General features: G+C 42.0%; 1 protein-coding gene across 4 annotated transcripts in view; it reads right to left on the bottom strand.

The window, feature by feature from the left end:
• The window catches only part of CHD2 (chromodomain helicase DNA binding protein 2), a 1,035,232-nt gene that overhangs the window by 887,541 nt on the left and 134,011 nt on the right, over positions 1-13,680 (bottom strand). For all 4 annotated transcript variants that reach the window (XM_053717628.1, XM_053717629.1, XM_053717630.1 and 1 more), the window contains one exon: positions 11,309-11,395. In XM_053717628.1, the coding sequence (XP_053573603.1) occupies positions 11,309-11,395 (87 nt within the window). The remainder of the gene's footprint in view (positions 1-11,308; positions 11,396-13,680) is intronic.

Consider the following 13,680-nt stretch of genomic DNA (forward strand, 5'->3'; position numbering starts at 1 on the left):
CCCTTACACAGACAGAGAAAATTGTGACAGAACAAGTACTCACCCATTCCAGTGAAATTATATACCCTGTGAACAGCTGAACGTTGTGCAGCAAACTGAAGAGACGCACCCCCAGGTATGACCTCATCCACCTGCGACACGGCCCACAGCAGTTCCCATACAATGAAATGAGTCAATGACACATACAATAATTACATAGTGCACTTACCATAAACCAGGATAACATGTCCACAATAACATACAATCCATAACATAATCTCACATATTAAGCATATCCTGCCTAAAAACTCATTCAACGTGCCTTAATCGGTTACCATAGTAACCATTATACACTATGTATGATAGCACAATATACACTGGCATATATACATAATATTCCCTCTATAGGAGAAACAATAGCTATTATACCTCTTGCAGCTTCTATTCTTCCTGTGATCAGCGCTTCTAGCTTACACTCTGCTAGATATATAAACATCGAGTGCTGTAGATAGTATTTATCCTAGGACAGCTGTCTGTTCAATCAAGCTAGCTCTCACTCAAATAGGAGGTGCCATTGGGTACTAAGGCGGTTGCTCAGCAATCCTAAGCAAAGCAATATCTTCCCATTTGTATCTAGAGGAAAGAAATACATACGATACCACACTGTCTAAAGAGCCTGTCAGCATTAGTCATAATAAACTTAAACAAAGCCGGGGGCTCCTCGCTTATCTCGGAGTATAGCACACGCAAGACTAGAATGAGATATAGATAATACATCTGGAAAGAATAAATGACGACAAGACCAAAGAATACCTCATGACTAAGCATCCTAGAATGCCAATTTTTTTTATACACTGCCTAAGATCCACAAAAGCTTAAAGGCTCCTCCTGGCAGACCGATTGTTTCGGCAATTGGGTCATTACTTCAACCGTACTGTCCTGCAACCTATGGTCAGAAACATGCCTTCATTTCTACTCGATGCTCTTGAGGATGATCAAGGAGGAGAACTTCAGCATGGAGGATGAGGACCTACTAGTCACACTTTATGTGACTAGCCTGTACACAGTTATTTCTCATAAAGAGGGAATACAGGCTGTTGCGAGACAACTGTGGAAATATCCTTATGCGTGTCCACCAGCTAAAATATTGTTACAACTTTTGGAGTATTGTCTGAACTCCAATTATTTTAAAATGTAAACAGAGGATCTATCTACAAAAGACGGGCATGGTGATGGGGTTCAATGTGGTCCCATCCTATGCCAACCTATAAATGGCTTAATTTGACACAGTAGGTACCTTACTCTTCTTTGATCAAAGAATTAGGATCTTCAAAGGAAACATTGACGACTTGTTCCTAATTTGGAGAGGAACAAGGGCGCAATTGTATCTGTGACTTGATGAATTGAATGGCATGAACCCTGCCTTAAAATTCAAGATGGAAGCTAACCGGACAAAAACATAATTTATGCTTACCTGATAAATTCCTTTCTTCTGTTGTGTGATCAGTCCACGGGTCATCATTACTTCTGGGATATAACTCCTCCCCAACAGGAAATGCAAGAGGATTCACCCAGCAGAGCTGCATATAGCTCCTCCCCTCTACGTCAGTCCCAGTCATTCGACCAAGAATCAACGAGAAAGGAGTAACCAAGGGTGAAGTGGTGACTGGAGTATAATTTAAAAGATATTTACCTGCCTTAAAACAGGGCGGGCCGTGGACTGATCACACAACAGAAGAAAGGAATTTATCAGGTAAGCATAAATTATGTTTTCTTCTGTTATGTGTGATCAGTCCACGGGTCATCATTACTTCTGGGATACCAATACCAAAGCAAAAGTACACGGATGACGGGAGGGATAGGCAGGCTCATTATACAGAAGGAACCACTGCCTGAAGAACCTTTCTCCCAAAAATAGCCTCCGAAGAAGCAAAAGTATCAAATTTGTAAAATTTGGAAAAAGTATGAAGCGAAGACCAAGTTGCAGCCTTGCAAATCTGTTCAACAGAGGCCTCATTCTTAAAAGCCCAAGTGGAAGCCACAGCTCTAGTGGAGTGAGCTGTAATTCTTTCAGGAGGCTGCTGTCCAGCAGTCTCATAGGCTAAGCGTATTATGCTACGAAGCCAAAAAGAGAGAGAGGTAGCGGAAGCTTTTTGACCTCTCCTCTGTCCAGAATAAACGACAAACAGGGAAGAAGTTTGGCGAAAATCTTTAGTTGCCTGCAAGTAGAACTTGAGGGCACGAACTACATCTAGATTGTGTAGAAGACGTTCCTTCTTTGAAGAAGGATTTGGACACAAGGATGGAACAACAATCTCTTGATTGATATTCCTGTTAGTGACTACCTTAGGTAAGAACCCAGGTTTAGTACGCAGAACAACCTTGTCTGAGTGAAAAATCAGATAAGGAGAATCACAATGTAAGGCTGATAACTCAGAGACTCTTCGAGCCGAGGAAATAGCCATTAAAAACAGAACTTTCCAAGATAACAATTTTATATCAATGGAATGAAGGGGTTCAAACGGAACACCCTGTAAAACGTTAAGAACTAAGTTTAAACTCCATGGCGGAGCAACAGCTTTAAACACAGGCTTGATCCTAGCTAAAGCCTGACAAAAAGCCTGGACATCTGGATTTTCTGACAGACGCCTGTGTAATAAGATGGACAGAGCTGAAATCTGTCCCTTTAATGAACTAGCTGATAAACCCTTTTCTAACCCTTCTTGTAGAAAAGACAATATCCTAGGGATCCTAACCTTACTCCAGGAGTAACGTTTGGATTCGCACCAGTATAGGTATTTACGCCATATTTTATGGTAAATTTTTCTGGTAACAGGCTTCCTAGCCTGTATCAGGGTATCAATAACTGACTCAGAAAAACCACGTTTTGATAAAATCAAGCGTTCAATTTCCAAGCAGTCAGCTTCAGAGAAGTTAGATTTTGATGTTTGAATGGACCCTGTATCAGAAGGTCCTGTCTTAGAGGTAGAGACCAAGGCGGACAGGATGACATGTCCACTAGATCTGCATACCAAGTCCTGCGTGGCCATGCAGGCGCTATTAGAATCACTGATGCTCTTTCCTGTTTGATTTTGGCAATCAATCGAGGAAGCAGCGGGAAGGGTGGAAACACATAAGCCATCCCGAATTTCCAAGGTGCTGTCAAAGCATCTATCAGAACCGCTCCCGGATCCCTGGATCTGGACCCGTAGCGAGGAAGTTTGGCGTTCTGGCGAGACGCCATGAGATCTATCTCTGGTTTGCCCCAACGTCGAAGTATTTGGGCAAAGACCTCCGGATGAAGTTCCCACTCCCCCGGATGAAAAGTCTGGCGGCTCAAGAAATCCGCCTCCCAGTTCTCCACTCCCGGGATGTGGATTGCTGACAGGTGGCAAGAGTGTGACTCTGCCCAGCGAATTATCTTTGATACTTCCACCATTGCTAGGGAGCTTCTTGTCCCTCCCTGATGGTTGATGTAAGCTACAGTCGTGATGTTGTCCGACTGAAACCTGATGAACCCCCGAGTTGTTAATTGGGGCCAAGCCAGAAGGGCATTGAGAACTGCTCTCAATTCCAGAATGTTTATTGGAAGGAGACTCTCCTCCTGATTCCATAGTCCCTGAGCCTTCAGAGAATTCCAGACAGCGCCCCAACCTAGTAGGCTGGCGTCTGTTGTTACAATTGTCCAGTCTGGCCTGCTGAATGGCATCCCCCTGGACAGGTGTGGCCGATGAAGCCACCATAGAAGAGAATTTCTGGTCTCTTGATTCAGATTCAGAGTAGGGGACAAATCTGAGTAATCCCCATTCCACTGACCTAGCATGCACAATTGCAGCGGTCTGAGGTGTAGGCGTGCAAAAGGTACTATGTCCATTGCCGCTACCATTAAGCCGATCACCTCCATACATTGAGCTACTGACGGGTGTTGAATGGAATGAAGGGCACGGCATGCATCTTGAAGCTTTGTTAACCTGTCCTCTGTCAGGTAAATCTTCATTTCTACAGAATCTATAAGAGTCCCCAAGAATGGAACTCTTGTGAGAGGAAAAAGAGAACTCTTCTTTTCGTTCACTTTCCATCCATGCGACCTTAGAAATGCCAGAACTAACTCTGTATGAGACTTGGCAGTTTGAAAGCTTGAAGCTTGAATTAGAATGTCGTCTAGGTATGGAGCTACCGAAATCCCTCGCGGCCTTAGTACCGCCAGAAGGGCACCCAGAACCTTTGTGAAGATTCTTGGAGCCGTAGCCAATCCGAATGGGAGAGCTACAAACTGGTAGTGCCTGTCTAAGAAGGCAAACCTTAGATACCGGTGATGATCCTTGTGGATCGGTATGTGAAGGTAAGCATCCTTTAAATCCACTGTGGTCATGTACTGACCCTCTTGGATCATGGGTAGGATTGTCCGAATAGTTTCCATTTTGAACGATGGAACTCTTAGGAATTTGTTTAGAATCTTTAAATCTAAGATTGGCCTGAAAGTTCCCTCTTTTTTGGGAACCACGAACAGGTTTGAGTAGAACCCTTGTCCTAGTTCCGACCGCGGAACCGGATGGATCACTCCCATTGTTAACAGATCTTGTACGCAGCGTAGAAACGCTTCTTTCTTTATCTGGTTTGTTGACAACCTTGACAGATGAAATCTCCCTCTTGGGGGAGATAATTTGAAGTCTAGAAGGTATCCCTGAGATATGATCTCTAGTGCCCAGGGATCCTGAACATCTCTTGCCCAGGCCTGGGCGAAGAGAGAGAGTCTGCCCCCCACTAGATCCGGTCCCGGATCGGGGGCTCTCGGTTCATGCTGTCTTTGGGGCAGCAGCAGGTTTCCTGGCCTGCTTGCTCTTGTTCCAGGACTGGTTAGGCTTCCAGCCTTGCCTGTAACGAGCAACAGCTCCTTCCTGTTTTGGTGCAGTGGAGGTTGATGCTGCTCCTGTTTTGAAATTCCGAAAGGGACGAAAATTAGACTGTCTAGCCTTAACTTTGGCCTTGTCCTGAGGTAGGGCGTGGCCCTTACCTCCCGTAATGTCAGCGATAATTTCTTTCAAACCGGGCCCGAATAAGGACTGCCCCTTGAAAGGTATATTAAGTAATTTGGACTTAGAAGTAACATCAGCTGACCAGGATTTTAGCCACAGCGCCCTGCGTGCCTGTATGGCGAATCCTGAGTTCTTAGCCGTAAGTTTGGTTAAATGTACTACGGCCTCCGAAATGAAAGAATTAGCTAGTTTAAGGACTCTAAGCCTGTCCGTAATGTCGTCTAGCGTAGAGGAACTAAGGTTCTCTTCAAGCGACTCAATCCAAAATGCTGCCGCAGCCGTAATCGGCGCGATACATGCAAGGGGTTGTAATATAAAACCTTGTTGAACAAACATTTTCTTAAGGTAACCCTCTAATTTTTTATCCATTGGATCTGAGAAAGCACAGCTATCCTCCACCGGGATAGTGGTACGCTTAGCTAAAGTAGAAACTGCTCCCTCCACCTTGGGGACCGTTTGCCATAAGTCCCTAGTGGTGGCGTCTATTGGAAACATCTTTCTAAATATTGGAGGGGGTGAGAACGGCACACCGGGTCTATCCCACTCCTTAGTAACAATTTCAGTTAGTCTCTTAGGTATAGGAAAAACGTCAGTACTCGCCGGTACCGCAAAGTATTTATCCAACCTACACAGTTTCTCTGGTATTGCAACGGTGTTACAATCGTTGAGAGCTGCTAAGACCTCCCCTAGTAGTACACGGAGGTTCTCCAATTTAAATTTAAAATTTGAAATATCTGAGTCCAATCTGTTTGGATCAGAACCGTCACCCACAGAATGAAGCTCTCCGTCCTCATGCTCTGCGAGCTGTGACGCAGTATCAGACATGGCCCTAGCATTGTCAGCGCACTCTGTTCTCACCCCAGAGTGATCACGCTTGCCTCTTAGTTCTGGTAATTTAGACAAAACTTCAGTCATAACAGTAGCCATATCTTGTAATGTTATCTGTAATGGCCGCCCAGATGTACTAGGCGCCAAAATATCACGCACCTCCCGGGCGGGAGATGCAGGTACTGCCGCGTGAGGCGAGTTAGTCGGCATAACTCTCCCCTCGCAGTTTGGTGAAATTTGTTCACATTGTACAGATTGACTTTTATTTAAAGTAGCATCAATACAGTTAGTACATAAATTTCTATTGGGCTCCACCTTGGCATTGGAACAAATGACACAGATATCTTCCTCTGAGTCAGACATGTTTAACACACTAGCAAAAAAACTTACAACTTGGTTATAATCTTTTTTAGCAAAAAAACGCACTGTGCCTCAAAGAGGTACTAACGATTAAATGACAGTTGAAATAATGAACTGAAAAACTGTTATAGCATCAAACTTTAAAACAACACAATCTTTTAGCAAAGGTTTGTTCCCATTAGTAAAAACAACACTAATTAAATTTGTACATAAGAAAATAAAACAACGTTTTTATTCACAGTCACTATAAGGATTCTCACAGCTCTGCTGAGAGAATTTACCTCCCTTCAAAGAAGTTTGAAGACCCCTGAGATCTGTCAGAGATGAACCGGATCATGCAGGAAATATAAAAGTAACTGACTGGAATTTTTTGATGCGTAGCAAAGAGCGCCAAAAACGGCCCCTCCCTCTCCCACACAGCAGTGAAGAGAAACGAAACTGTCACAATTAAAGCAAAAAAACTGCCAAGTGGAAAATAATGCCCAAATATTTATTCACACAGTACCTCAGCAAAGTTAAACGATTCTACATTCCAGCAAAAACGTTTAACATGAGAATAGTTATTAAAAGGATTAATGACCTTTAACAGAGTAGTTCCGGTGAAATACCATCCCCAGAATACTGAAGTGTATACATACATGTCATTTTAACGGTATGGCAGGCTTTTCTCATCAATTCCATTCAGAAAATAAAAACTGCCACATACCTCAATGCAGATTCATCTGCCCGCTGTCCCCTGATCTGAAGCCTTTACCTCCCTCAGATGGTCGAGAACAGCAATATGATCTTAACGACTCCGGTTAAAATCATAGTAAAAATCTCTGTCAGATTCTTCCTCAAACTCTGCCAGAGAAGTAATAACACGCTCCGGTGCTATTTTAAAATAACAAACTTTTGATTGAAGTCATAAAAAACTAAGTATAATCACCATAGTCCTCTCACACATCCTATCTAGTCGTTGGGTGCAAGAGAATGACGGGACTGACGTAGAGGGGAGGAGCTATATGCAGCTCTGCTGGGTGAATCCTCTTGCATTTCCTGTTGGGGAGGAGTTATATCCCAGAAGTAATGATGACCCGTGGACTGATCACACATAACAGAAGAAAAAACATTTTTTGGACCTCTGTCTCTTTAAGAAAGGGGGGCCACTTAATTCCACCTTGTTTAGAAAAGAAACAGACTGCAACTCACTGCTAACCTACACAAGCTGTCATCCCCCTGCCTTGAAATGCTCCCTCCCCAAATGCCAATTTAAGAGGGTGTTACGTAATAACTCAGATAGAGGTCGAGCTGAAATACAACTTAGAGATGAGAGATCGCTTCCAACATAGAGGCTACCCACGCCCACTACTGGATGCTGAGCAGCAAGCAGCAGAACAACCGAAAGAAGAAAAGGTGATGGAACATCTATCATTTGTTACCACATACTCTGGTGACAAACGGGAGTTTAAACAACTGGAACGAAACTGGGAAATCATTAAAACTGATCCTGCATTTCCATTTGGAAGTACGACAACCCTGAGGCTTGGATTTCGGCGGGCTAATTCCCTAAGGGACATATTAGTTAAGAAAGACCCAAAAATGTGTTACCAGAAGAAGACATGGCTAAAACAGGCCAGACCTGGATGTTTTTAATGTTTAGGCTGCACTATGTGCAATAGGTTGCAAACTGGCCCATATTAAAACCATCCAACTAGGAACAATAAAAATACTATTAAACATTGGATGACATGTACTACCACACACATAGTGTATATATTACACTGTGTGTGTGGTTGATTCTATGTGGGAAAAACTAATGATGACCTCAGAACGCGTATGGCCAATCATCGATCGGATTAACCGGTAGCCCGTCATTTTGTACAAAAGGGCCATACAGTCACTGACTTGCGATACACAATTATTTACCATGTACCCCTGCTCCCAAGAGGGAGGCAAAATGGACTTTCACAATGGATACGTTGGCATCTAAAGGATTAATCAGCCATCTGGACTGGTACTGCTTTTTATAGATTTGGGAGATTGTTATGGAGATATTAAATGATGTCTTCAGAATATTTGTTCTTTATACAAGACCTTTTTTTTTCGTAAACAAACTTAAAAGCCTTTTTTTGATCCATTTTTTAAACTAAAAAAAAAATATTGGGAGGCAAAATATTTAAGAAATTTTTTTTTCCATTTTTTATTTTATAAATTTACATTTTTCATTTTCATATTTTGCATATGTTATTATTTTTCTTAATTTTTGATATTATAATAATTTTTATAATAAACTGCATCTAATTTTGCCTTATGAAAGAGAGGGAGAGTCCAGGATCCATATCTATATCCCATTCTAGTCTTGCGAGTGCTATATTCAGATAGGTAAGGAGCCCCTGGCTTTGTTTAAGTTTATTATGACTAACGCTGACAGACTCTTTAACAGAAATGGGAAGATAGTGATTGGCTTAGGATTGATGAGCAACCGCCGTAGTACCCAATGGTATCTCCTATTAGAGTGAGAGTTAGCGTGACTGGACAGACAGCTGTCCTAGGATAAATACTATCTACAGCACTGTGTATGTGTATTATCACAGGAATGGACCGCACTTACAGACTGGACTGGGTACACAACCTAAGCCGGACCGCACTTACGGACTGGACTGGGTACACATCCTAAGCCGCAGCAAACTCCACTGCCCTGAAAACAGACAGCCAGCTGCAAAGTTCCCAGCAACCCAGGCAGTTAACCCCAGAGCAGCCTGGGTGACAAGCCCGCAGGGAAGCATTACAAATATTATCAACACAACACACAGGCTTAGGATGTGTACCCAGTCCAGTCTGTACGTGCGGTCCATTCCTGTGTTTTGTATTTACATAGGGGAGGTTACAAAAGCCTGTTTCACCCTGGGAGGTTCCCAGTTGGTTTGTTTGAAAGTATGCATTGTGTGGGTGCTGGTTTAGGGTCCCTGGAAGGGGCAGACCATGTTGTGGTCCTGGGCTTGATCCTTTGGCGCCAAATATAACTGACTTCCCTCAGTTTTGCTTTTAAACATTACTTTCAATCTGCTGGCAAGTGCCAGGTTATAATATATATATATATAAAATATATATATATATATATATATATATATATATATATATATATATATATCTCAAAGTGTAAGCTAGAAGCGCTGATCACAGGAATAGAAGCTGTGAGAGGTATAATAGCTATTGCTTCTCCTATAGAGGCGATATTATGTATATACGCTAGTGTAAATTATGTGATCATACATAGTGTATAGTGGTTACCATGGTAACCGGTTAAGGGATGTTGTAGACTGAGTTTTCAGTCAGGATATGCTTTATATGTGAGATTATGTTATGGATTGAATGTTATTGTGGACATCTGTTATCCTGGTTTATGGTATACACACTATGTAATCATTGTATATATCACTCATTTGTATGGGAACTGCTGTGGGCCGTGTCGCAGGTGGATGAGGTCATACCTGAGGATGTGTCTCTTCACAGTGTGCTGCACGACGTTCAGCGGTTCACAGGGTATATAAGGTCACTGGAATGGGTGAGTACTTGTTTTGTCACATTTTCTCTGTCTGAGGAAGGGGGTGAAACCACGAAACGTCACATGGAATAAAGGTGACTCATTTACAATTCCTGGAGATTGCATCCTTTGTTGAACTTTTGAATATCTATTTATTTGGCAGCACCCTGGGTGGCTGACGTTACATCGCGATTGCTGACACATATATATATATATATATATATATATATATATATATATATATATATATATATATATATATATTATATATTATATAGAGATAAACAGACATACATACATATACACAAAATGTGGCCAAATGTATGTGGACACCTTTGCTAATTATGGAGTTCTGGTGTTTAAGCCACCACCACTGCTAACAGGTGCATATAATCTAGTAAATAGCCATGAAATCTCCATAGACAAACATTGGCAGCATAGTGGGTCATAGGGAAGAGCTCAGCGACTTTAAAATGTGGCACTGTCATAGGATGCAACCTCTGCCGGTCAGTTTGTGAAATTTCTGCCCTACTAGATCTACCCTGGTAAGCTGTAAATACTACTGTTATGAAGTGGGAGAATCTCAGAGCAAAAACAGCCCAGCCACAGAGTTGTACACCATGAAAACTCATAGAGCAGGATCGTTGAGTGCTGAAGCACATAGCATGAAAACATTGCCTATCACCTTTTATATCACTCAGTTTTAAACTGCCACTGGAAGAACTGAGTCAGGAATTTCATGAAATGGGTTTCCATGGCCGAGCAGCTGTACACAAGGTTCACATTAACATAAGCAAGTCCAATCAGTGCTGTAAAGCACATCGCCACTGGATTCTGGAGAAGTGAAAATGTGTTCTCTGGAGTTAACAATCATGCTTCCCTATCATGCTTCAGTCTGAAGGAAAAATCTTGGACTGGTGGATACCATTAATTCATAGAGCCTACTGTTAAGTTTGGTGGATGAAGAATCATGGTCTGGAGCTGTTTTTAAGGGTTTGTGCTAGATTATGAAAGGTCATCTTAATGCTACAAACATTTTAAACAATTGGGTTCTTCCAACTTTGTGGCAATAGTATGGGGAATGCCCTTTCCTGTTCTAGGACTGCACCCATGTGCACAAAGTGAGGTCCATGAAGACATGGTTTGGCACCTTTGGTGTGAAGGAACTTGAGTGGCTTACAGAGACCCATGAACTTAAACCCACTGAACACCTTTGGCATGAACTGGAACGCTGATTGCAAGTCAGACTTTCTCATCCAACATTAGTGCCTGACCTCACAACTGCTTTTTTTGGCAGAAAGGGCACAAATTCCCAGACACACTCCCAAAATCCTGTGGCAGGGCTTCCCAGAAGACTTGCGACTGCTATAGCCGCAAAAGTAAAACAACTCCATATTAATGTCCATTATTTTGGAATGGGATATCCAACAAATTAATTTAGGTGTCATGTTCAGGCATCCACATACTTTTGGCTGTATAGGGTATATTTGCATCTACAGGACCTGAATCTGTTTAAAGCAAAATCTTTTAAACTATGACATAAATCTGTTTAAAAACTTTTCTACTGCAGTTTCCTTACCTCAGGTTTAATATTAAATCGAGATGGCTCTTGTCTACTTCTGTTTGACCTCCTAACCCCATAAACATCAGGATATTCTTCCCACATCTGAAAAATAAATAGACTATCAGGAGCAAATTTAATTTTATGAATAAACCTTTAACCCTTTGAGTGCAAAGCACTTTCCCACCTGGGTGCTAAGATGTTTTAAGGTTTTTTGCTGTTTGTTTTTAAAAAAAAAAAAATTCAGATCCTTAAGACTTACACTGTAGGAAAGGTTAGACGATTACCTTTTAAATGGTGAGTCTTGGGAGTCTGTAGCTGCTTAGATGCCTGAGATACAGGCTTCTAAGCAGAATGCCCCGTTTTCCTATGCTTAACATTATCATTTTTAAATAAAGTTGCGCGGTGACGTCATTGCGTCATTGTGCGTGACGTCACCGCGCATAACGTGAAGCCCCGGTGATGCCTGTCACTATACAGGCCCGATTGCCAGGGTAGGAGCCCCCAGATCTCCATCTAGGTGGGAGAGTGCTAGCGACGGCTCTGAGCCGTCGTTAGCACGAGTGGGAAACTCTGCGAAGGTTCAGAGCCATTGTTAGCACTGAAAGGGTTAACCTTTGCAATACATCTGTGTGTTTGTACTGTGACAGAGAATATATAAACCTACTGATTAAAAGGATAAGGTCATTCTTGACAAAGTCCATCTAAAGGCAGACAAAAACACATAGAACTTAATCAATTGGAGTAAGAGAAATTGACAGTGGGGAAAATAATGCAGCAAGCATCTGTTCTGGTCATTGAAGTCACAAGGGGTAAAATTTACTACTTGTTTATATGGGTATCATTTCAGAAGACCTGCATTATACAATGTCTACTTAGAACTTGGGATGCATGGTGTCTTTTTGGTCGTATTAAAATAATTATTCAATGCAACTATTGTAACACAGACCAGTAATAACTGCAGGATGCAAACTGATATTTTTCATGTGGATCTTTATCTTTTAGGGAAATTATTTGAATCTGGAGATTCAGTGTCTGCTTTCTTGAGGACCAGTTAGACTGTGCACTATACATTATTTATACCATTTTCATTTTTGTTGAAGTGTTACTACTGTATATATATTATATCAAAAATATATACCAGAAAACAGAATTTATGTTTACCTGATAAATTTCTTTCTCCTACGGTGTGTCCGGTCCATGGCTTCATCCTTACTTGTGGGATATTCTCATTCCCTACAGGAAATGGCAAAGAGAGCACAACAGCAGAGCTGTCCATATAGCTCCCCCTCTAGCTTCGCCCCCCAGTCATTCGACCGACGGTCAGGAGAAAAAGGAGAACCATAGGGTGCAGTGGTGACTGTAGTGTATAAAAAACAAATATTATAAACCTGACTAAAAGCCAGGGCGGGCCGTGGACCGGACACACTGTAGGAGAAAGAAATTTATCAGGTAAACATAAATTCTGTTTCCACCTACATTGGTGTGTCCGGTCCACGGCTTCATCCTTACTTGTGGGAACCAATACCAAAGCTTTAGGACACGGATGAAGGGAGGGAACAAGTCAGGTAACCTAAACGGAAGGCACCACTGCTTGTAAAACCTTTCTCCCAAAAATAGCCTCCGAAGAACCATAAGTATCGAATTTGTAAAATTTGGCAAAAGTATGCAGAGAAGACCACGTCGCTGCCTTACAGATCTGTTCAACAAAAGCCTCGTTCTTGAAGGCCCATGTGGAAGCCACAGCTCTAGTAGAATGAGCAGTAATTCGTTCAGGAGGCTGCCGTCCGGCAGTCTCATAAGCCAATCGGATTATGCTTTTTAACCAGAAGGAAAGAGAGGTAGCAGTGGCTTTCTGACCTCCTCTCTTACCAGAATAGACGACAAACAATGAAGATGTCTGTCTAAAATCTTTTGTTGCTTCTAAATAGAATTTTAACGCACGAACCACATCTAGATTGTGTAACAAGCGTTCCTTTTTAGAAACTGGATTAGGACACAGAGAAGGAACAACTATCTCCTGGTTAATATTCCTATTGGAAACCACTTTTGGAAGAAAACCAGGTTTTGTACGAAAAACAACCTTATCTGTATGGAACACCAGATAAGGTGAATTGCACTGCAAAGCAGACAATTCAGAAACTCTTCTAGCAGAAGAAATAGCAACCAAAAACAAAACTTTCCAAGATAGTAACTTAATATCTATGGAATGTAAAGGTTCAAACGGAACCCCTTGAAGAACAGAAAGAACTAGATTTAGACTCCATGGAGGAGTCACAGGTCTGTAGACAGGCTTGATTCTGACCAATGCCTGTACGAACACCTGAACATCTGGCACAGCTGCCAGACGTTTATGTAACAAGACAGACAGAGCAGATATCTGTCCCTTT

Source organism: Bombina bombina, chromosome 6 (genome assembly GCF_027579735.1).
Source record: "Bombina bombina isolate aBomBom1 chromosome 6, aBomBom1.pri, whole genome shotgun sequence".
Classification (NCBI taxonomy): domain Eukaryota; kingdom Metazoa; phylum Chordata; class Amphibia; order Anura; family Bombinatoridae; genus Bombina; species Bombina bombina.